The sequence below is a fragment of the Pan troglodytes genome, chromosome 1 (genome assembly GCF_028858775.2).
Source record: "Pan troglodytes isolate AG18354 chromosome 1, NHGRI_mPanTro3-v2.0_pri, whole genome shotgun sequence".
Classification (NCBI taxonomy): Eukaryota; Metazoa; Chordata; class Mammalia; order Primates; family Hominidae; genus Pan; species Pan troglodytes.
The window spans coordinates 178,378,300-178,403,006 of NC_072398.2; the positions used below are offsets into that span (position 1 = coordinate 178,378,300).

General features: G+C 46.4%; 1 protein-coding gene across 1 annotated transcript; it reads right to left on the reverse strand.

Annotated features, from left to right (window-relative positions):
• Positions 1 to 17,263: 17,263 nt before the first annotated feature.
• GPX7 (glutathione peroxidase 7) lies at positions 17,264 to 23,920 on the reverse strand. The gene is made up of 3 exons (NM_001145837.1): positions 23,744 to 23,920; positions 19,359 to 19,620; positions 17,264 to 18,053 (listed from the first exon to the last, which is right to left on the reverse strand). Exons 1-3 carry the CDS (start codon positions 23,879 to 23,881, stop codon positions 17,890 to 17,892), a joined length of 564 nt encoding a protein of 187 aa, NP_001139309.1. The 5' UTR covers positions 23,882 to 23,920; the 3' UTR covers positions 17,264 to 17,889.
• Between the last annotated feature and the right edge of the window lie 787 nt (positions 23,921 to 24,707).

The window sequence follows — 24,707 nt, forward strand, 5'->3', positions numbered from 1 at the left end:
ACTAATGATAAAGATCTTTTCATGAACTCATTAGCTATTCAGATACAGTCACAGTTCAGAAATACTGCACGTTCAGTTCCAGACCACCACAATAAAGTGAATATCACAATAAAACAAGTCATAGAAAACTTTTGGTTTTGCAGTGCAAACGAAAGTTACTTTGCCAAGATCCATCAGTGGAATCATTATCTATGGCAGCTGTAGCCTTAGGAAATGTATTTATTCAATAATATGACTTAAAAGTCAAAATTACTCCTTGATCTATGGGCTGCAGAATGGATGTTATATTAGCAGACATTAAAACAACATTAACCTCCTTCTTTGTACATCTCCATCAGAGCCATTGGTTGACTAGGTACATTGTCATTGAGCAGTAATATTTTGAAGGGAATCTTTTTTCTGTGCACTAGGTCTAAATAGTGGGCTTAGAATTCAGTAAACCATGCTATAAACAAATGTGCTGTCATCCAGGCTTCGTTGTTCCATTTATACAGCACAGGCAGAGTAGATTGAGCTTAATTCTTTTTTTTTTTTTTTTTTTTGAGATGGAGTCTCACTGTGTCGCCCAGCCTGGAGTGCAGTGGCACAGTCTCGGCTCACTACAACCTCAGCCTCCTGGGTTCAAGTGATTCTCCCGCCTCAGCCTCCCAAGTAGCTGGGACTACAGGCACACGCCACAATGCCTGGCTAATTTTTGTATTTTTAGTAGAGATGTGGCTTCACTATGTTGGCCAGGCTGGTCTCAAACTCCTGACCTCAGGTGATCCACCTGCCTCGGCCTTCCAAAGTGCTAGAATTACAGGCATGAGCCACCATGCCTGGCCAGATTGAGCATAAATTCATAAGAGCCCTAGGATTTTCTGAGTGGTAAAGAGGCATTGGCTTCAGGCTGGGCATGGTGGCTCATGCTTGTAATCCCAGAACTTTGGGAGGCCAAGTCAGGTGGATTGATTGAGCTCAGGAGGTTGAGAGCAGCGTGGCCAACATGGCAAAACCCTGTCTCTACAAAAAATACAAAAATTAGCTGGGCATGGTGGCGTGCACCTGTAGTCCCAGCTACCTGGGAGGCTGAGGGAAGGATTGCTTGAATCCAGGAGGCAAAGATTGCAGTGAGTTGAGATTGCGCCACTGCACTCCAGCCTGGGTGACAGAGTGAGATCCTTTCTCAAAAAAAAAAAAAGAAAGAAAGAAAAAAAAGCTGGCAGTCACAAGCTACATTAACCCCTAATAAAAGAGAGTCAGCCTGTCCTTTGGATTTGAAGCCAGGCATTGACTTCTCCTCTCTATCTATGAAAGTCCTAGATGGCATCTTCTGATAAAAGGCTGTTTTGTCTACATTGAAAATCTGTTGTTTGGTGTAGCTGCCTTCATCAATTATCTCAGCTAGAACTTCTGGGTAACTTGCTATAGCTTCTGCATCAGACTTTGCTGCATCACCTCACACTTTTATGTTATGAAAACAACTTATTTCCTTGCTTTTTTTTTTGAGACGGAGTCTTGCTCTGTCTACCAGGCTGGAATGCAGAGACGTGATCTCGGCTCACTGCAACCTCTGTCTCCCTGGTTCAAGTGATTCTTCTGCCTCAGTCTCCCAAGTAGCTAGGACTACAGGCGTGCACCACAACCCCTGGCTAATTTTTGTATTTTTAGTATAGATGGTGTTTCACCATGTTGGTCAGGCTGGTCTCAAACTCCTGACCTCGTGATCCACCCACCTTGGCCTCCCAAAGTGCTGGGATTACAGGCGTGAACCACTGCACCCAGCCCACTTTTTTGTTTTATTTTATTATTATTATTATTAATTTTTGAGACAGGGTCTTGGTCTGTTGCCCAGACTGGAGTGCAGTGGCATGATCTTAGCTCATTACAATCTCAACCTCCCAGGCTCAAGTGATCCTCCCATCTGAGCCTCCCAAGTAGTTGGGACTACAGGTGTGCCCCACCATGTGTGGGTAACTTTGAATAATTATAATAATTATTATTTTTTGAGACAGAGACTCGCTTTTTCATCCAGGCTGGAGTGCAGTGGTGCAATCTTGGCTCACTGCAACCTCTGCCTCCCAGGTTCAAGTGATTCTCCTGCCTCAGCTTCTCAAGTAGCTGGGATTACAGGTTCTCACCACCATGCCTGGCTAATTTTTGTATTTTTAGTCTTGTTCTGTCTCCCAGGCTGGAGTGCAGTGGTGTGATCTTGGCTCACTGCAACCCCTGCCTCCAAAGTTCAAGTGATTGTTGTGCCTCAGCCTCCCAAGTACCTGGGACTACAGGTGTACACCACCATGCCTGGTTAATTTTTTTGTATTTTTATTAGAGACGAGGTTTTGCCATGTTGGCCAGGCTGGTCTCAAACTCCTGACCTCAGGTAATCTGCCCACCTCAGCCTCCCAGCATGCTGGGATTACAAGCATGAGCCACCCCCCTGGCCTTGAGTTGATTTTTGAATATGGTGTAAGACCAATTCATTCTTCTGCATGTGAATATCCAGTTTTTCCAACACCGTTTATTGAAGAGGCTTTCCTTTTCCTATTGTGTGGTTTTGTCTCCTTTGTTAAAAATCAATGGGATGAAAATGTGTGCATTCATTTCTTGGCTTTCTGTTTGGTTCTGTTGGTCAATATGTCTATTTTTATACCACTACCATGCAGTTTTAATTATTATAGCTTTGTAATATAGCAAGAAATCAGGTAGTGCGATGCCACCAGCTTTATTCTTTTTGCTCAAGATTGCCTTGGCTGGTCAGAGTTTTTCTGTGGTTCCAAATACGTTTTAGAACTTTTTTCTATATCTGTGAAAAATGACATTTTAATTTTAATAGGGATTACATTGAATCTATAGGTTTATCTTCTTATTGAGTTATAACTGTTCTTAAATATTCTAGATGCAAATCTCATTATCAAATATATTATTGTAAATCATTTTTTCCAGTTTGTGGGCTTGCCTTTTTCTTTTCTTTTCTTTTCTTTTTGAGACAGAGTCTCACTCTGTTGCCCAGGCTGGAGTGCAGCGGTGCGATCTCCGCTCACTGCAAGCTCCGCCTCCTGGGTTCATGCCATTCTCCTGCCTCAGCCTCCCGAGTAGCTGGGACTACAGGCGCCCACCACCATGCCCAGCTAATTTTTTTTGTATTTTTTTAATAGAGACGGGGTTTCACCATGTTAGCCAGGATGGTCTCGATCTCCTGACCTCGTGATCCACCTGCCTTGGTCTCCCAAAGTGCTGGGATTACAGGCGTGAACCACTGTGCCCGGCCTTATTTTCTTTTTTTTAAAAAGTGTCTTGTTAAAAGAAAAATTTTTAATTGTGCTAAAGTCTTCTTTATCACCTTTTTCTATTAAAGTCAGAGCTTTTGTGTCTGTTTAAAAAGAAATCTTTGCCTACCCTAAGATTACAAAGATTTCCTTCTGTGTTTTCTTCTGGAATATTTATAGCTTTAGATTTTGCATGTATGTCTTTGGTCCATTTTGAGTTAATTTTTGTGTACGGTGTAAAACAAAGGTCAAAGTTCACTTTTGACACATGGATATCCAGTTGTTGCAGAACCATTCTCTGAAAAGACTAGCCTTTCCTCATTGAAATAACTTGACAACTTTGTCAAAAATCAACAATACATGTCGGATTCTGGATTTTCTATTCCATTTTATTAATCTTTTTTTTTTTTTGAGATGGAGTCTCACTCTGTCACCCAGGCTGGAGTGCAGTGGCACTATCTTGGCTCACTGCAAGCTCCGCCTCCCTGGTTCATGCCATTCTCCTGCCTCAGCCTCCCAAGTAACTGGGACTACAGGTGCCTGCCACCATGCCTGGCTATTTTTTTCTATTTTTTAGTAGAGATGGGGTTTCACCATGTTAGCCAGGATGGTCTCAATCTCCTGACCTCATGATCTGCCCACCTTGGCCTCCCAAAGTGCTGGGAGTACAGGCATTTCATTAACCTTTGTCTGTCCTTCTATCCATGAGCCAATACCACTCTGTCTTAATTACTGTGGCTTTACAAATAAATCTTGAGGCTGGGCATAATGGCTAATGCCTGTAATCCCATAACTTTGGGAGGCTGAGGCAGGTGGATCACCTGAGACCAGCCTGGCCAACATGGTGAAACCTCATCTCTACTAAAAAATAGAAAAATAGCTGGGCTTGGTGGTGCCCACCTGTAATCCCAGCTACTGGGGAGATTGAGGCAGGAGAATCACTTGAACCCAGGAGGCAGAGGCTGCAGCCAGCTGAGATTGGGCCACTGTACTCCAGCCTAAGTGACAGAGAGAGACTCCATCTAAAAAAAATTAATAACTTTAAATCAGGTAGTATAAGTCCTCTAACTTTGCCCTTATTTTTCAAAGTTGTTTTTGTGGTTCTAGGGCCTTTGCATTTCCATATAAATTTTAGAATTAGTTTGTCAAATACAGAAATACTTGCTGGGATTTTGCTTGGGATTGCATTGAATCAATAGATAAATTTGGAGAGTGTTAACATCTTAATATTGAGTTTCCCAATCCATGAACATGGTATATCTCTTCTTTCCTTCTTTCTTTCTTTCTTTCTTTCTTTTTTTTTTTTTGACAGAGTCTCGCTCTGTCACCCTGGCTAGAGTGCAGTGGCATGATTTTGGCTCACTGCAACCTCTGCCTCCTGGGTTTGAACTAGTCTCCTGCCTCAGCCTCCCAAGTAACTGAGATTACAGGTGGATACCACCACACATGACTAATTTTTTTGTATTTTTGGTAGAGATGGGATTTTGCCATGTTGGCCCAGTTGGTCTTGAAATTCTGACCTCAGGTGATCTACCCACCTTGGCCTCCCAAAGAGCTGGGATTACAGATGTGAGCCACCGCACCTGGCCTGTCTCTTCATTTATTTAGTTCTTTAATTTACCTCAGCAATATTTTATATTCAGTGTATAGGACTTACAGTATTTTGTAAAATTTGTCCCTTTTTCTTATTTTTGGTACTTTTCTAAATGGCGTTTCTTTTTTTATTTTTTATTTTTTTTTATTTTTTGAGACAAAGTCTCTCTCTGTCGCCCAAGCTGGAGTGCAGTAGCACGATCTCAACCCATTGCAACCTCCACCTCTTGGGTTCAAGCGATTCTCCCAACTCACCCTTCCGAGTAGCTGGGATTACAGGCATGCGCCACCACAACACCCGGCTAACTTTTTGTATTTTTAGTAAAGACAGGGTTTCGCCATGTTGGCCAGGCTGGTCTTAAACTTCCAACCCCAAGTGATCTGCCTGCCTCAGCCTCCCGAAGTGCTAGGATTACAGGCGTGAGCCACTGTGCCCAGCCTTGAAATGGCATTTTAATGTCATTTTCTAATTGTTTGTTCCTAATATATATAAATACAGTTTACTTTTGTATATTCACCTTGTATCTTGTCATCTTGATAAATTCACTTATTAGTTCTAGTAGCTTCATTGTAGGTTACTTAGAATTTTTTATGTACGTGATTGTGTTGTCTGTGAATAAAGGCAGTTTTACTTTTACTTTTCAGGAGGTGCCTTTTATTTATTATTCTTGCATTATTACATTGTCCAGTATAATGATGAAGAGAATTCTTTTGATTTTGGAGGTAAAATTGTGCTATTGTTTTTTCTCTGGACAATTGTGTGTTTTTACCACTTGATTCTTTCCCACCACACATTTGTCAACAGAGAGCTCTTCTGAAGACTTGATCAGAGCTTTTGAAGTAGCCCCAGTTACTCCAGTCTGACCTCTAAAATCTGAACTCTCCCTATTTCTCCAATATTCCCACCTCATCTTTCCTACAGGAAGCCTCTGATTCAGCTAGTCTGACTGGGGAAAGGAGCCTTCTTTCGTAGGTTTTTGTCCACGTGATTTTCCCTCCTTCTGCTTACTTAAATCGTCTCCCATTCTTCAATGCCTGGCTTGAAGAAACCCCTCTTGCGGCAAGCTCTTCTGTGACCAACTTTCAGCACATCATTCTTTCTTTCAGTATCTGCTGTCTTGACTGTATGTATACCATTCATTGAGCACCATCTGTGTGCCATCACCTTACTTAAGAATCACAGCTTCAGACTCTGGCTTTCTCTAGAATAGAGAAATACAGCCGGGAATGGTAGAAATTGGGATTTGTCCTGGGGATGCCTGTCCCCAAAGTTCAAGGAGACACCGCCTCTGCCTACCTCCTTCTCTGATCTCAGCATGAGTTCAGCACTTGACACATTATTAAGCATTTATCATGTTCATGGTTCTTTTTCATCCTGATATCAGCCACTTCTGGAACTTACTCCAAGAATTTTGTGCCTTGGGTGAATGGCCCTTTCCTAGAATCAGTGTCTTTAACTGCAAACCAGGGGTGTCCAATCTTTTGGCTTCCCTGGACCACATTGAAAGAAGAAGAATTGTCTTGGGCCACATATAAAATACACTAACACTAACAATAGCTGATGAGTTTTTGTTTGTTTGTTGTTTGTTTTTTGTTTGTTTGCTTGCTTGTTTTTGAGACGGAGTTTTGCTCTTGTTGCCCAGGCTGTAGTGCAATGGTGCAATCTCGGCTCAACGCAACCTCCGCCTCCCAGGTTCAAGCAATTCTCCTGCCTCAGCCTTCCGAGTAGCTGGGATTACAGGCATGCGCCACCATGCCTGATTGATTTTGCATTTTTATTTGAGATGGGGTTTCTCCATGTTGATCAGGCTGGTCTCGAACTCCTGACCTCAAGTGATCCACCTGCCTTAGCCTCCCAAAGTGCTGAGATTGCAGGCCTGAGCCACCGTGCCCGGCCTTTTTTGTTTGTTTGTTTAAGCAAAAAAAAAAAAAAAAATCATGTTTTAAGAAAGTTTACAAATTTGTGTTGGGCTGCATTCAAAAGCCATCCTGGGCCGCACGTGGCCCATGGGCTACAGGTTTGACAAGCTTGCTGTAAACCCTCCCTCCCCTTGCTGGAGTGTTACCAGAGTCCAGGAAACAAGGAATATAGGGAAAGGCCAGGACTTTAGGATCAGATCAGCCTGGATTCCAGTTGCTACTTGGCAACTGACTTGCTGGGTGATCTTGGACATCTCTCTCTGTCACTCAGGCTGAAATGCAGTGGTGCAATCATGGCTCACTATAGCCTCGACCTCCTGAGCTCAACCAGTCCTCCCACCACAGCTTCCCAAATAGCTGGAACTATAGGCACACGTCACCACGGCCAGCTGGAAAAAAAAATCTTTTTTTGAGACAGAGTATCACTTTGTGGCCAAGGCTGGAGTGCAGTGGCAGGATCTCAGCTCACTGCAACCTCCGCCTCCTGGGTTCAAGCCATTCTTGTGCCTCAGCCTCCTGAGTAGCTAGGACTACAGGCACCCACCACCATGCCCAGCTATTTTTTTTTTTTTTTTTTTTTAGTAGAGACAGGGTTTCACCATGTTGGCCAGGCTGGTCTCTGTCTCCTAGCCTGAAGTGATCTGCCCATCTCAGCCTCCCAAAGTGCTGGGATTACAGGTGTGAGCCATTGTGCCCAGCCTTTTTTTAAGTGTAGAGACAGAGTTTTGCCATGTTGCCTAGGCTGGTCTTGAACTCCTGAATTCAAGTGATCTTTCTGCCTTGGCTTCTCAAAGTGCTGGGATTATAGGTGTGAGCCACTGTACCCAGCCCAGATAATTTTTTGTTGTGGGAAGCAGTTCTCTGCATTGTAGCATGTTTAGCAGTATCTCTGGCCTTTGCCTATTAAATGCCAGTAACATCCACCGCCCAGTCGTAACAACAGAAAATGTCTTCAGATACTGCCAAATATCCCCCAAGAAATAAAATCACTCCCGGTTAAGAACCACTGCTCTGGCCGGATGCAGTGGCTCATGCCTGTAATTCTAGCACTTTGGGAGGCCGAGACGGGTGGATTACTTGAGGTCAGGGGTTCCAGACCAGCTGGCCAACAATGGCAAAACTCCATCTTTGCTGAAATACAAAAATGAGCTGGGCGTGATGGTGCAAGCCTGTAGTCCCAGCTACTTGGGTGGCTGAGGCAGGAGAATCACTTGAACCCAGGAGGCAGAGGTTGCAGTGAGCCAGGATTGTGCCACTGCACTCCAGCCTGGGAGACAGAGAAAGACTCTGTCTCAAAAAAACAAAAAACAAAAAACAAAAAAACAAAAAAAGAACCACTGCTCTATAGTCTAGAGTCCTGGACAATGACGTTCTTCCTCTACAATATGATGGAACTAAGGAAGCTTCTTTCCTGCTAAGGGGCAGTAAAAGAAATAAACTGGAGACAGATATGATACTAACGGTAACACCATTTTACATTTGTTACAGCCTATTCCCACATACAAAGTGCCTTCTCAGACAGTATTTTGTCTGATTGTCCTAGGCAAGAGATCTCATAGAAGGAAGTGTCTACACAGTGCCTGGCATTTATTAGATAAAATCTCAGTTTCCTTTCATTGGCTAAATGAAGCAATGGATGTTCAATGAGGTTAAGTGACTGTCCCAAGGTTACACAGCGAGTAAGGGGGTATTGTCATTTGTTATGTTAATTCACCTGTTAGTTATTGTTCTCAACTCTTTTACTATAATCCTAAGAAGAGTTTCTGCTTTCACTGGAAGGAATAAGGCAAACTAGAAGAATCTTAGGAGCCAGGTGTGGTGGCATGCACCTGTAATCCCAGCTACTTGGGAGGCTGAGGCAGGAGGATCGTTTTAGCCCAAGAGTTCTAATCCATCCTGGAAAACATAGTGAGACCCCCGTCTCTAAAAAACTAAGTAAATACAAATTTAAAAAAGAATCTTCGAATCTTTGTTTCCTGGAGTTGAGAGGGTTCTATAGGTTATCTAGTTCAATTCCCTACTACATGGTTCTCAACCCTACATTAGGGTTGCCAGATAAAATACAGGATGATCAGTTAAATTTGAATTTCAGATAAACAATGAATACTTTAAAAATATAAGTATTTCCCATGCAATCGTCATGAATACCAGGTCTCTTGTGGCCCTGGGACTCCCCTCTGGAGAATGATGAGTGGGGCTTGATTGGCCTTGTGATCAGAAGAGAGAGCTGATATTCTAAGGGATTAGGAAGAAGGGGCCTCTGCTTGGGCTTTTCCATCTCACTGAGAGTGGTCAACCCCCTCCCTGGGAGGAATTGAGTCTTTCATGGGGAACCTAGCTGGTACAAGAGTTCAGATAGTTCTTGGGACATTCAGAAACAGACATGGATGATGACAATAAGGTTAGTCAATCAGCAAATGCATGTTGAACACCTACTATGGGCCACGCACTTGCTAGGTTAAAGGAATACCCTGGAGATAAAACGCCCAGCAATTTCAGGCAAGGAAAATAATTTCCACCTGTGCAATGGGAAGAAGGTGTAAAAGAGAGCACAGCAAGCAGTTTGGTGTTGGGAGCACACTGAAACAGACAGCTGATGTGTTCAGATTTGCTTTTTAGAACATTCAGCTTGCAAAGTGAAAGATGGATTGGAGGAGGGAGCTGGGGCCAAAGAGATAATCTAGAAGGATGATAAATCTCCATGTCTCCTTCAATCCCTACATCTTTTATTTTTTTATTTTTATTTTTATTTTTTGAGACAGGGTCTGGCTTTGTCACCCAGGAGGGAGTGCAGTGGCGTGATCACTGCTCACTGCAACCTCTGCTTCCTGGGCTCAAGCGATTCTACTGCCTCAGCCTCCCAAGTAGCTGGGACTATAGGTGCGTGCCACCATTCCTGGCTAATTATTTTGGTATTTTTTGTAGAGATGGGGTTTTGTCATGTTGCCTAGGATGGTCTCAAACTCTTGGGCTCAAGCAATCTGCCTGCCTCAGCCTCCCAAAGTGCTGGGATTACAGGTGTGAGCCACTGTGCCTGGGCAATCCCTACACTTTAACCCTTACTTGTGGCTTCTATCTCTCTGTGTGAGGATAGCGATTTGGCTGCTCTAAAGGAACCCAGGTTGGGCACGGTGGCTCACACCTGTAATCCCAGCACTTTGGGAGGCCAAGGCGGGGGGATCACTTGAGGTCAGGAGTTCGACACTAGCCTGGCCAATATGGTGAAACTTCATCTCTACTAAAAATACAAAAAATTACCCTGGCATGGTGGTGGGTGCCTGTGATCCCAACTACTCGGGAGGCTGAGGTGGAAGAATCTCTTGAACCTGGGAGGTGGAGGTTGCAGTAAGCCAACATTGCTCCACTGCACTCCAGCCTGGGTGACAGAGCGAGACTCTATTTCAAAAAAAAAAAAAAAAAAAAAGAAACACAAAGTAAACAATCTGAAATGAAGATGGAGGCAGAATGCAGCAGAAAGAAGGAGACAGGAGAGATGTGAAAGATATTAAGGTGTGGGGCAGTAATGGCCCCTCAACATCTGTTCTCCCCCTCTGCTGTGTTAACGGAAGCCCTGATTTTCATTTGGGCACATGGCCACACAGCATAAAAAGTTTATTTCTGGCCGGGCGCAGTGGCTGATGCCTGTAATCCCAGCACTTTGGGAGGCCGAGGCAGGTGGATCACAAGGTCAGGAGTTCGAGACCAGCCTGGTCAACATAGTGAAACCCGTCTCTACTAAAAATACAAAAATTAGCCAGGCATGGTGGTGCATGCCTGTAATCCCAAGGAGGCTGAGGCAGGAGAATTACTTGAACCCAGGAGGCGGAGGTTGTGGTGAGCTGAGATCGTGCCACTGCACTCCAGCCTAGGTGACAGAGCAGGACTCTGTCTCAAAAAAAAAAAAAAAAAGTTTATTTCCTAGTGATCTGGGTGTGGCTATGTGACTAAGTTCTTTTGACCTGTAAGATGTGCTGTAGTGCCCTTAAAAGAATATGGTCAAGGTGGTCAGCCATCTTGGGTCATGCAGATGGTGGCAAGATCCTAGGGATGGCAGAGCTATAGGCCTCGGCCCCTGAGAGTTCATAGAGCAGAGTAGAGGTCTGACTTTCACATGGGATAGAAATAAACTTCTACTTCATTTGAGACTCTGTTTCCTCTGAGTTCCTGTTATAACCACCAAATCTCTATCCTCACACAAAGTGGTAGAAGCCACAGGTGAGGACTAAGATGTAGGGATTAAAGGGTATGTGGGGAGGAAGCTGTAGACTTTTTGTTGTACCCAGGCAGTGTTTCTTTCTTAAAATGTGGTCTTTGGGCGGGGTGCAATGGCTCAAGCTTAGATCCCAGCACTTTGGGAGGCTGAGGCAGGAGGATCACTTGAGGCCAGGAGTTTGAGAGTAGCCTGGCCGACATGGCAAAACCTCATCTCTAATAAAAATACAAAAAAGTTGGGCCAGGCACAGTGGCTCACACCCGTAATCCCAGCACTTTGGGAGGCCGAGGCAGGCAGATCAACTGAGGTCAGGAGTTCAAGACCAGACTGACCAACATGGTGAAACCCCATCTCTGCTAAAAATACAAAATTAGCCTGGTGTGGTGGCCCATGCCTGTAATCCCAGCTATTTGAGAGGCTGAGGCAGGAGAATCCGCTTGAACCCAGGAGGCGAAGGTTGCAGTGAGCCAAGATAGCGCCATTGCATTCCAGCCTGGGCAACAAGACTAAAACTACATCTCAAACAAAAACAAAAACAAGGTAGCTGGGCGTGGTGGCACGTGCTTGTGGTCCCAGCTACTTGGGAGGCTGAGGCATAAGAATCACTTGAACTGGGGAGGCAGAGGTTGCAATGAGCCAAGACTGCACCACTGCACTCTAGCCTGGGCGACAGATCGAGACTCTGTCTCAAAAAAAAAAAAAAAAAAAAAAAGGACTATCTGCAATGTAATCACTCCAGGGGTGTCCAGGAATCTGTGAAAGCAGGTGGTTAGTAGGGACTCCAGTCTTGGCAATCTTCTCAGCTACCCCTTGGCTGGCTCAGCTAGAGAGCTGGGGAATTTCAGGGCTGCTTGCTTTTCACAGGTGTCTCCGTGGTGACCTGTCCTCCAGGCAGCCCCCAGAGCAGAACAGCCTACTCCTTTTTTTTTTTTTTTTGAGATGGAGCCTCACTCTTGCCCAGGCTGGAGTGCAGTGGCGAAATCTGGGCTCACTGCAACCTCCGCCTCTCAGGTTAAAGCAATTTTCCTGCCTCAGCCTCCCCAGTAGCTGGGACTACAGGCAGAAGCCACTGCCCCCGGTTAATATTTGTATTTTTAGTAGAGACAGGGTTTTGCCATGTTGGTCAGGCTGGTCTCGAACTCCTGAACTCAGGTAATCCACCCTCCTCAGCCTTCCAAAGTGTTGGAATTACAGGCGTGAGCCACCGCATTCAGCTACAGCCTTCTTCTACCAGTGGTTCAATGACTGCCTCTGCCCCAGGGTTTATTTCTGGCCGTCAGATTTGGGACTCTAAGGAAGATCTTCTTATACCAATAGAAGACAGATGCTTCATGCTAGGCCAGGTCACATCATTTCTCACTTAGATTCCACAAGGCCCTGCACGATCTGGCATCTGCCTACCTCTCTGGTCCTTCTCCTTATCGTGTGGCTCCAGGCAGCACTAGCTCTATCATATCAGCCTTTTCCTTCCTTTAGGCTTTTGCCCAAGCCACTCTATCTGCTTAGGACTTCCTTACCATTTTTTCCCTAACTCTTATTAAAATTTCAGCTTTCAGCTTTAACGTCATTCCTCAAGGAAGTCTCTGAATCCCACAATAGGTCAAGTGCCACTTTTATACACACTCACAGCTCCCTGTACTTATCATAATCCCTGTGCTTATCATAATTGTAATCACATAATAATCAGAATAACTATTTGTTTAATGTTTATCTTTTCCACTATTCTCTAAGAGCCATAGCAGCTGGGAACATGCCCATTTTGTTTGCTGATGTACAGTTAGAACTTAGGGAGAACTTGACAGATATGCAGTGCTCAAGAAATATTTGTTGATGAATGAAAGTCCCTGCCAATCACAACATTCCAGGAAGTCCCCTCCAGCCTGGCTCAGAGAAACAAATAAGCAATTAGGATGGGACCTCCTTTTCTCTCAGGACCTGGGGCCGGGTGATGTTGAAAGAGAATCGTTTGAGGGTGATAGGAGAGCTCAGTAAAAGACAAAGGCCTGTATTTTTCCATATTCAGAAATGACCTCTTCCCCAAACTCCTAACTGATGGTTTCTGACTTGCTAATCTACTCTAAACTCAGCAGAGAGCTAAGGGATCAGGTAACTAAAATATTGATTAAGGCTGGGCGTGGTGGCTCACACCTGTAATCCTAGCACTTTAGGAGGCCAAGGAGAGCAGATCACTTGAGCCCAGGAGTTCAAGACCAGCTTAGGCAACACAGCAAAAACCCATCTCTACAAAAAATACAAAAATTAGCCAGACATGGTGGTGAGCATCTGTGGTCCCGGCTACTCAGGAGGCTGAGGTGGGAGGATTGCCTGAGCCTAGGAGGTTGAGGCTGCAGTGAACTGTGATTGCACCACTGCACTCCAGCCTGGGTGAGAGAGTAAGACCTTGTTTAAAAAAAAAAAAAAAAGAAAGAAAATTTGATTAATAACTAAGACATAGCAAATACTTTTAAACTACTAAATCCTAAGATATAACTGAATAAATAAAATATTGGCTTGTAAATAAGGTGTTAGAAGATAACTAAGGTGGTGTTAGTAGATAATCAAATATTAACTACTCAAGTGTTATTTGATAACCAAGGGATTAATTTAAAACCAAGATCTTAGCAGATACTGGTTAACCAATGACTAAGGTGACTGTTGATAAGGATTTAAAGTAACTTTTTCCTAGGGGACTCCTGCATGTATTAGAGGGGGGTTGGGAACAGCAGAAGCTGATGAAGTCCACAGAAACGCAGGGCTAATTGGGAGCGTAAAGTCCTCAGATGGACTCTAAATTTCTGAGGAAATGGGCTTGCTCATCTTTGGTTTCCAGATAGGGCTTAGGCAGGAGCAGGCATGGAGTTGGTGCTCCAAAGGCTTATGACATAATTTAATTTCATCTATTAAGGGCCTAGCACTGTGCTCAGGAGAGGGAAGGGAGGGCAGTTTCTTAAGTGATGGGAATAGAGTGTGATAAGTAAGTGGTGTATGAAAGAGAAAGCTCCAGGGGCTGCCAAGGCAGAGTGGAAGGGAGAGCTGATGTGTTGGGGAAAGATGAGGGTGAATTTAGTTCTGGCCATGTTGAATTGAGGTATCTGTAGAGATGCCCAGGAGGCAGGTGGATGGGAGTCCTGCATGGATATAGAGATCTGGGTGTCAGCAGGGTGTAGATGGTGGTCAAAACCATGGGAAAAAAATGAGCTGGCTACAGAAGGGTATATGGGGTGAGAAACTAGATCAGACTAAAACCCCATGGAAGACCAACAGGGAAGGGGTGGATAGAGAAGGGAGAGACATTGACACTGAGAACGAAGGAACACTTAGAGAGATGGGGGAAACTAAGAGAAGACAGACAGAGGAAAGCCAAGGACCGAGCAAGTGCCAGGGAGAAGAGCAGAGTCTGCAGTGTCACATGCAGCTGAGAGGTCAAGGAAGACAAGGTGAGAGATATTCATTGGCTTTAACGATAAGGCACTAAGTGATGGCCTTGGTGAGCACAGTGAGGGGAGGCATACATACGGGTGGTGGAGACAGTGGGTATGGAGGGAGGAAGGTAGCTGCAGGAGACTGTGGTTCCCAGATGTCCAGTGTGAACATGTGTGCAAGCTGGGCTTCACTGTGTGTGTGTGCATGCACACAAGTACATGCAGAGCTGCAGCTAAGAGGAGGGTGTGTAAGGGCAGCTGAGAGGCCACCATAGGAGGGGCTGTGGTCACCCCGTGGACAGCCTTCACTTTACTTTTGTTAGCTTTTGAGAAGCACCATGAAGGGAGACTGTGAAAATCCTAAGCACGGTTTAACCCTTTCATTGTCCAGTGAGAAAACGGAGGACAGCAGAGAGGGAAGAATTTGCTGTGAGTCAGGGGCACAACAGGAACTTGAATCTGAGTCTCCAGACTTCTAGAAGAGTGACCTTAGATAAAGTACACCTGAAATTCTTATTGGCCAATGAATTATCTACCAGTGACTCTGCCCATCACCCCATTTTTTTAAATGGTATTTTGGTCTGTTGCTCAGGTTGGAGTGCAGTGGCGTGATCATAGCTCACTGCAGCCTCAAACTCCCAGGCTCCAGTGACTCTCCTCACTCAGCCTCCTGAGTAGCTGGGACTATAGGTGTGCACCATCACACCTGGCTAATTTTTTGATTTTTTGTAGAGATGAAGTCTCACTATGTTTCCTAGGCTGCACCCCAATTTTTAGCCACCTTTCCACATTTATATAAAGGTGAAATATGGATTTGACATACAAAAACTTATTTTGACATTACAGAAACTTAATGAAAATGACTCCTGTTATCCTACCTCAGCCCCTCACAGACAACCACCATTAAGAGTTTGGTCTATATTTTTCCCTCTCTCTTTCCCTCCCACTTAACATTGTAAATTTTTTAAAAATTTGGGACAGGGTCCACTCCCATTGCCCAGGCTGGAGTACAGTGGCGCAAACACGGCTCACTGCAGCCTCAACCTCCTGGGCTCAAATAATCCTCCTGCCTCAGCCTCCTGAGTAGCTGGGACTACAGGTGTGAGTGACCACGCCTGGCTAATTTTTAAATTTTTTTGCAGAGACACGGTCTTGCCATGTTGCCCAGACTGGTCTTGAACTCCTGGGCTCAAGCAATCCTCCCACCTCTGCCTCCCAAAGTGCTGGGATTACAGGCGTGAGCCACCTAATGCACCCAGCAACATTGTAAATTTTTAATAAAAACATTACACTTGTTCATACTGGTATTTCTGGGTACGTGAATGTGTTCATTCTGTTTTACAACTTATCATTTTTTCACTTTTGGACAACTTTCTATGGTAGCATATGGAGACTTCATTCATTCATTTTAATAACCATATTAGTTTATAATTTGAGGCAAGGTCTCCTCTGTCACCCAGGCTGAGTGCGGTGGCATGGTTACAGTTCGCTGCAGCCTTGACCTCCCAGGCTCTAGCAATTCTCTCGCCTCAGCCTCCTGATAGCTGGGACTACAGGCATGCACTGCCATGGCCAGCTAATATTTTTTTGTAGAGGTGGGGTCCCACTATGTTGCATGGTGGCGTGTGCCTGCAGTCCTAGCTACTCAGGAGGCTAAGGCTGCAGTAAGCTACGATCGAGCCACTCTTCTTCAGCCTGGGCAACAGAGTGTGACCCTGTCTCAAAACAAAAAGCAAAAACAAAAGGTATGAGCATTTTGTTTTAAAAGATATTGCCAAATCACCCTCCAAACACTTGTGCCAGTTTATCGTACCACAGTTTATGTGAATGCCCACTTCCTCACATCCCTGCCAACCAGGGGTATTATCATTAAAAAAATATCTTTCGGCCGGGAACAGTGGCTCACGCCTGTAATCCCAGCACTTTGGGAGGCCGAGGCGGGCGGATCACTGGGTCAGGAGATCGAGACCATCCTGGCTAACACGATGAAACCCCGTCTCTACTAAAAATACAAAAAAAAAAAAAATTAGCTGAGCGTGGTGGTGGGTGCCTGTAGTCCCAGCTACTCGGGAGGCTGAGGCAGAATGGCGTGAACTTGGGAGGCAGAGCTTGCAGTGAGCCGAGACTGCGCCACTGCACTCCAGCTTGGGCGACAGAGCTAGACTCCATCACAAAAACAAAACAAACAAACAAAAAACTTTCCAACTTCAATGAGGCTGGACATCTTTTTGTATCCTTATTATGCATCTATAGTCTTCCGTGAACTATCTATTCATCTCCTTTGCCTATTTGTTATTGAGGTGTACTTTTGGCTAGTGGATTACTCAGTGAATTTTTTTTTTTTTTTTTTTTTAAGACAGAGTCTCTCTCTGCTGCCCAGGCTAGAATGCAGTGGCGTGATCTCCGCTCACAGCAACCTCTGCCTCCCGGATTCAAGCGATTCTCCTGCCTCAGCCTCCAGAGTAGCTGGGATTACAGGCACCTGCCATCATGCCCGACAAATTTTTATATTTTTGTAGAGACGGGGTTTCACCATGTTGGCCAGGCTGGTCTCAAACTCCTGACCTCAGGTGATCCACCCGCCTCAGCCTCCCAAAGTGCTGGGATTACAGGCATGAGCCACTGCGCCCGGTCATGCCAGGCTAATTTTTGTATTTTTATTTTTTTATTATTATTATTATTATTATTATTTTTGAGACGGAGTCTCGCTCTGTCGCCCAGGCTAGAGTGCACAGGCTGGAGTGCAGTGGCCCTGGTCACTCAGTGAGTTCTTATTGGGCAATGATGATTGGCTTAACCAAAGGCCTGGCAGCCTTTGTACCAAACTGCTAACACTGTTTACCTCTAGGGAGGGAGACTATGGAAAATGAGGAGGATACTTTCATTTTTATTTTATATCGTGAGGTATTATTTGGATTGTTACAATGAACTTGCATTTCTTTTGTAATGAAGAAAATAATACAGAGGAAATAACAACAACTAAACCTTTGGCCTGGATTATCATCGGCTGGAAATTCATGTTGGATGCAAGTTTTTATTGATAACAAGTTATTTTTTGGTTTATATGCAAAAAATGTTTATTGAATGCCTCCTATTTGGCTGGCACTGCCTAGGCACTTTCACAGGTATTTCATCCTAATCCTCACAACAGCCCTATGAGGTAATCATTGGTCCCAGTTTACAGAAGCCTTGGGTGGGAGATTATTGCTTGATATACTTCTATTTGCCACACATTTTTGTTGGCAAGACTTTCGTATCGGCTGGTGATTCACTGGTCAAGAGCTCTCATTGGCCAGGAGTTCCTATTTGTTGCTGTAAGATTCAAATAATCAAAATACTAGAATTTTCCCCCCACAAGAATGATGGGACCAATGGCATAAGAGTAAAGGAAGGAGAGTCAGTGGGTCTCTCCCTTTGAAGCACCATTTGAGTTTGCATTGGTCAGCCCCACACAGGTGGGCGGGATGAGGTGGTGGAGGAGGAGACGCAGTGGTTATAAGTCTTCTCGCTTCAGTAGGATGAGCTTCCTCACGAGCGCTGTGATCTGGGGTCTGACCTCCTCCACTGACACAGTTGGGTCCCAAGCCCCTACCACCTTTCCATCTGGGGCTACAAGGTACTTCCAGAAGTTCCAGGTGGGCTCCTTCCCAGAAGTCTCTAGAGAAAAAGGAAGGAGAGCAAAGTGTGCTACCCCGCGTACCCTCTCCTGGGACTTCACTCTCAGTGTCCATCTTTCCCTGGTGGCAGCTAATCCTGATGCCCAGTCCACACCCCAGACCACTCCAACCAGAATCTCTGAGGATGAGGCTCAGGCATCAGCATTTTTCAAAAGCCCCCTGGGAGATTCCAAAGTGGGGCCAAGGTTGAGAATGACTGCTGTAGGATTCTGTGACGTGCTTGATAAAGTGGTATCAAATCCTCCTTTATTAATGACTTTGAACTACTGAATAGTCTACACCCTATTCTCTAATTCAGTTTTAATGGTTTCCAATGGACTGGTTTCATCAGAATCACTGGGGGTCAGGGGAGTGCTTAAAATAAAGATTCTTGGGCCCTGCTTCAGTAGGTCTCAGCCTTGTGCATTTTTAAGAGCTCCCCAGGTGCTTCTAAAAGCAAGGCCGGGTTTGATCTATAACTGTGAGAACTGGGAAGGAACTAATAAAAGAACACAGAGAAAAAAATAAACATTAGGACTGAGCCACAGAGCAAAACACAAACCTGCCGCAGTAAGGGACCTTTTGTTTGCTGCACTGTTGCTTCTCATTTACTCCTCCAGGTGAATGGGTTGCAGGGTGGGGTGGTGGCAAGGGATACAAAGGCCACCAGAAGCACGGAATCAGAAAAGGCAAAAATGGGGCCTCCAAAGGAGAAGGCCTGAGTGAAGAAATGGTCAGAATGGCAAGCTTAGCCCATGACCCCATTCTGTGGCTCTGAGGCTTCTGCAGCTGGAGAAGGGATCTTGTTCTCAAATACTAAGATCTGGTATTTTAGCTTAGAAGGTCTCCCTCCATGGCCTACAGACTCCGCCACTGACTCAGGGTGAAGATGCCTGTCCACTATCTTGGTCAGCTTTCTCCAAGCACGTGGCCTCCCCTGTCTATGCCTTGGTTTCTCCATCGTATGTCCATAAACTCATCTAGTTCACACTGACTTAAATGTCTCCTTCTAGGAGCCCCTGAATGTGAAAACAGGATCCCAGAAAAGTCCAAAAGAGTGACTTCTGAGGGACAAGTGAGAGGCAGCAGGTATGGAGATATTCTTAGGCAGGAATACCCCTCAGCTTGTACCTGCCTCCACTCTCCTCAAAGATTAGTGCTGGAACAAAGCATCAGTCTACCTGAGATGATCAGGAAGGGGAAGGGGCCCCAGGTCACCCAACCAGCCCGTGGCTTCTGCTGCCCAGGGAGCCATGGCCTCAGCCAGCTGAGGGAGGTGTGAGGGGATGAAGAGACCAGGACTTACGGGCCAGGTACTTGAAGGCAGGATGGGCACCAGTACCGGTGACTGCAATCTTGCTAAACATAGGGAATGAGACACTGTAGGTGCGGCGGGCAAAGCTCTCAATCTCCTTGTTGCTGTCAGGCTCCTGTTGGCCAAACTGGTTGCAGGGGAAGGCGAGCACGTTGAAGTGGTGGGGACCCAGGTCCCGCTGCAGCTGCTGCAGGGCTCGGTAGTGCTGGTCTGTGAAGCCGCACTCGCTGGCCACATTCACCACCAGGGACACCTGTATGACAGAAACAAAACAAAACAAAGCCCAGACAAGCCAGTGAAGAGGCATGAACCTGTACATGCCCTGACACATCCACATATGTGACTCCCTCAACAGTTAATACTGCCTCACACATACAAGAACACTGTGTACACATATGTAAATGTGTGTCCAGTGCTCTCACACATACACAAACACATGCACACAGACAGGCACATATGAAATCAAACATTCAGGAGCTTACAGATGTGTGCACACATACATGAACATCTGTGAACATAAGTATACAACATACATAAATAGGTATGCACATGCACCACAATACAAACATATGTTAGCAAACACCACACGTGCCCACACACACAGCACATCCACAGACTGGGGCACACATACTGGTGAGCACGTACTGAGAACTGATAAGAGGGGGTACAAAGGGAGACCTGGGCTCAATTTTTGGCTCAGTCAGCTAGCACTCGCCACTCTGCAATGTGTCAGTCTCCCTTCTAGAATGTGAACCTACTGAGGGCAGGAGCTATGTCCACTTCATCTCTGGGCCTGGCATATGAAAAAGTCTCAGTAAGTTTCAGATGAATGAGTAAGTGTGCACACAAACACAAACGCCTGCATGGGAACATAGACAGACACAGGTTTTCTTGAGAAAAGAACCCTCATAACCCCAGGGCAATCACCTTTTTGTCCCCCTCCTCTCCAGAGAACACACACCACTTTTGTTGTTGTTGTTGCTGGAGCAATGGCATAATCATAACAGGACATCCCCCCAACCGTTTGCAGTCTCAAACTTCTGAGCTGAAGTGATCCTCCCACCTCAGCCTCTCAAATAGCTAGGACTACAGGCACGTGCCATCACACCTGGCTAATTTTTTAATTTTTACTTTTGGTAGAGACAGTTCTCGCCATGTTGTCCAGGCTGGACTCAAAAACTCTTAGCCTCAGGCAATCCTACCAGCTAAGCCTCTCAAAGTGCTAGGATTACAGTCATGAACCACCATGCCCAGCCTACCACTTTCTTTTATCATTAGACTAATCCTTAAATTTATTAAAGCCTTTAGGCAATAAATACAAAGCTGGCTAATGGAACTTGATTACAGGACTTTGATTAGAATTTTGGCTCAAATGCTATGTTTTTAGCTTCTAGGTATATATTATTAATGGATTTAAAACCCTACCCGGTGCCTACGCAGCCTAGCCCTATCCTCCATAATTGACATTTGGGTCAGATAATTCTTTGTTGTCAGGGGGATGTCCTGTTTATTTATTATCACATGTTTGGCAGCATCCCTGGCCTCTACCCACTAGATGCCCAGTCTTGACAATCAACAATGTCTCCAGACATTGCCAATTGTGCCCTAAAGGGAATAATCACTCCTAGTTGAGAACTACTGGGCTAGGTGATTGAACCACTGAGCTGTACCTCCTGTACCCTACCTCCACCAGGTGAGAAAGGACCCATGCCTGGGGCCACTGGCTATTAGAACACCCTCCTCAATTTGAGGTCAGCATACACCATACTGTGCCTGGAATGGGGAGAAACTGGGACTCTTAACTCCCTTCCTCAGTTAGAGTTCTTCCTTTTTTTCCCCCTGCTGAATCCCTGGGCAATGAGAACATTAAAGCTTTTTTTTTTTTTTTTTTTTTTTTAAAGACAGAGTCTTGCTCTGTCACCAAGGCTGGAGTGCAGTGGCGCGATCTTGGCTCACTGCAACCTCCACCTCCCGGGTTCAAGCAATTCTCCTGCCTCAGCCTCCTGAGTAGCTGGGATTACAGGCACACGCCACCATGCCCAGCTAATTTTTGTATTTTTTTAGTACAGACGGAGTTTCACCATGTTGGCCAGGCTAGCCTCGAACTCCTCACCTTGTGATCCACCCGCCTCAGCCTCCTAAAGTGCTGGGATTACAGGCGTGAGCCACTGCGTCCGGCCAAAGCTTGCTTATTTTTAACTCACAACTTGCATGTCTGCCCGCTCTTTTGGAAGGGGGAAAATCTGGCTTCTATTTCCATCCCTGAAACCAAAAAGCTTGGTCCTTAGAAACCAAAACACAGACAGACACACCCAAGTACACACAGTTAATTTACATATGTACATATACAAGCACAGACACAGACTCAGATTTGTACACAGAAGAAGTAAACCATTCACAAACGCACACACTACACATAACCCCACACATTCCCAAGTGGTCACCCATTCATCCATACTGGTGTAAATGACTATGGTCCCAATTAGCCTGAGGGCATCAACCATGTCAATCTTGCTCATGACTATGTCATCAGAGCTGGACCCAGTGTCAGACATGTAGTAGGAGCCAGTAAATGTTTGCAGGTGAAGGAATGAGCATATTGCCCAAGTAGCAGGCCTAGCCTGGGTTAACTCAGCAACAATTACAGCTTTTCTGGACTCCCTGTTCCCTGGTTTACTGCTGAACTTGGCAACTAAGAGCATAGACTCTGGAGCTGGACTGTCTGGGTTCAAATTCTAACTGTCTTACTAGCTGTGTGACCTTGTTCTATTTTTGTCTTAGCACTTACTACTACTAGGAATTACCTTGTGCATTTCTCAGTTCCTTGTTTATTGTCTTTCTTCTCCTTACCCCATGTAAGCTCCATTTAGTGGAAATGTATCTGTTTTGTTCACCACTGTATCCCCAGGGCCTGACCTAGTATCTAGTTAGTACACAGTAGGGGTTCAATAATGAACAACGAATTAATAAGTAGCAGAGCTGGTCAGACGCTAAACCTGGGGCTCTCTGGTGAGCTGCCCTAGAGAGAACAGGAGGCCTGAATTGGAACAGGCCCTGTTCTTGGTTCTTTGCCCAGAGTTCTAAATGAAGTTCCTGCTGGGATCCACCAAACACAGGTGCAAAGCACTCTACAGTTTACTAAGTGCATTCACGCCTTCATCTGATTTGAAACTCACGACACTCTGGGGGACAATCAAGACAGGGATTACTGCCCCCAAGACTCCCAGCAAAATCGAAAATTTCAAGGCTTATAGAGTACTGGTCTTCACTAAAGATGGTGTTGTTCCCAAGAGAAAAATGTTGACATCTATTTTTGTGTGGTTCATCCAAAACTGGACGCTGGCCCACCTGTTCACTAGATTTCAACTCCCCAGCCATTTCACACCAGTCCCCAGGTCCATCCCGAAGAGGTCCACTCTGGAAGTTCTTCACTGCACATAATGTGACATGCAGGCCTCTCAATGTAGTGTTCAAGGTCCCGCCTGCTCCCTTGCCAGTCGTTTCAGCCTCATCTTCCACCACTCTTAGCCTCCAGCTTTAGACTCTTTGAAGCACAACAGCTGGAACTCCTGGCCCCGCGCCCCCCACCCCTTCTTGCTGTTTGCTTCTTAGTCTTGCTAAAATCCACTCGTATTCAAAGACTCAACCCAGATACCCTTCCTCTCCGAAGTCTTCTCTGAGCTTAGATTCCCTCTTGGTAAGGAGGGGGCAATTAGCCTGGATGACTCTTATGTGTGCCCCTGAGCTGCCATCTAAGGACTTGGCCTAGAGAGGACCCCAGATGTGGCGGTGGGGTTCTCTTCCAGGCCCCGTCTTTCTAGTGTAGTGTGACCTTGTGCGAATGCCTGCCCTCTCTGGGCCTTTGTGCCCTCTCCCAAGGATGATCCGTGTGAGGTCTCCATGCATCTGAAATAACTCCCTCTGCCCTGCACATTGATCTCCACAGTGTTCTTCACTGGACTCCGAATCAGCCACTCCCCGTTCCAGATGCAGAAAATGCGGACGGGAGAGGGAAAGGCCGCACGATGCTACGGTTACTTTTTTCACCCGTGAATGGCAAAGGCTGGGCAGTGGTGCCCGGCCTCCCGGCGAAGGTCTGGACCCCGCTGCCCAAAGGTGCCGGTAGCGAAGTGGGCGCCGACTGCGAGCGCTTCGGGTTCCTCCGCGCCAAGGCCGTGCCACGTAGCCGCGGGCCGGGCCGGGCCGGGCCGGGCGCGGGATGGGGGCGCCGCGCCAGAGGTCACGGCCGAGTGGGGCGGGGGCCGGGGTTTGGCGGCAGCGCGGCTGGAGCGTCCTCGGAGCCACACCGCGCGGGGGACCGGGCTGCGGGGCGCCCCCAGCAGGCCCCGCGGCGCCGCCAGACCCCGCGCACTCACCGATCCGCGGTACTTCTCCAGCGACACCAGTTTGCCCCGGATGTTGACCGCCTTGAAGTCGTAGAAGTCCTGCTCCTGCTGCGCGCAGGCCGCAGCCCACAGGAGCAGCCACGCCGCTGCCACCGTCGCCGCCACCATGGCTTGTTCCGGAGGTGGCGGCGTCGCGAGGGCAAAGACGGGGCGGGGGGATCTAGCGCGGGGGGCGGGAGGAGGCGGCTCTGGCGCCGCTCGGCCCGCAAGGCAGGACGCGCCGCGTTCTCGTTCCCTCCGCAGGCGGTGGATGCCCGGCTCTGGACCTCAGTTTCCCCGTCTGTCCTGAGGCAGCGCACCCCTGCCCCAGACCCCAGAGCCAGGGTTTCAGGATTCTGTCCCCTGAGACCGGAGTTCGTTTCAGTGAGGCTCCCTCTTGTCCCAGGAAACAGCGACTTGTCAGGGACAGGGAAGCAAAAATCTGAGAGCTCAGCTTCTCATTAGAGCAGCGGCCTTAGGCTGGCCTGGTCACGCCCCCACTCCGACCTCAGTTTCTCCACATGTTAAGTGGAGCTAGTCGGTATAGGATGAAAGTAATAGAAAAACGGATGCGAAACACTTTAACAGTTGAATGGTGCCTGCAAACTTCAGGTGAATGAATGCATGTTCCCTGAAAGTGATGGCTGGGAGAAGAAGAGAGGACCGAGGGCCTGTTGCAGGTTAGGTTCCTGGAAGCAGATTATGAGATGGAGATTGGAGTGCAGGATGTTTATGAGGGAGCACCCTTGGGATCAACAGGCGTGGGAAGGATGGGAGGGAACAGGAGTGGCACAGGGGGAAAGTAGTGAGCTCCATGCAGGTCCCAAGACAGTTTTAGCTGACTCGACAGGGACTCTAGAGCTAGAGTAGCCCATCAGATGAGCTAAGATGGCCAGGTCATCCTGCCTTTATCAGTTCTTGGATGTGGGGCCACCTGGCAAGTGGGGCAACAAGG

Excerpts from the sequence above, each read along its gene's own strand:
- GPX7 (NM_001145837.1), bottom strand. The coding sequence starts at position 23,881 with ATGGTGGCGGCGACGGTGGCAGCGGCGTGGCTGCTCCTGTGGGCTGCG. Across the intron at positions 19,621-23,743 it reads TGGAGAAGTACCGCGGATCG|GTGTCCCTGGTGGTGAATGT; the intron begins GTGAGTGCGCGG and ends TCTGTCATACAG. Across the intron at positions 18,054-19,358 it reads TGCCTTCAAGTACCTGGCCC|AGACTTCTGGGAAGGAGCCC; the intron begins GTAAGTCCTGGT and ends CTTTTTCTCTAG.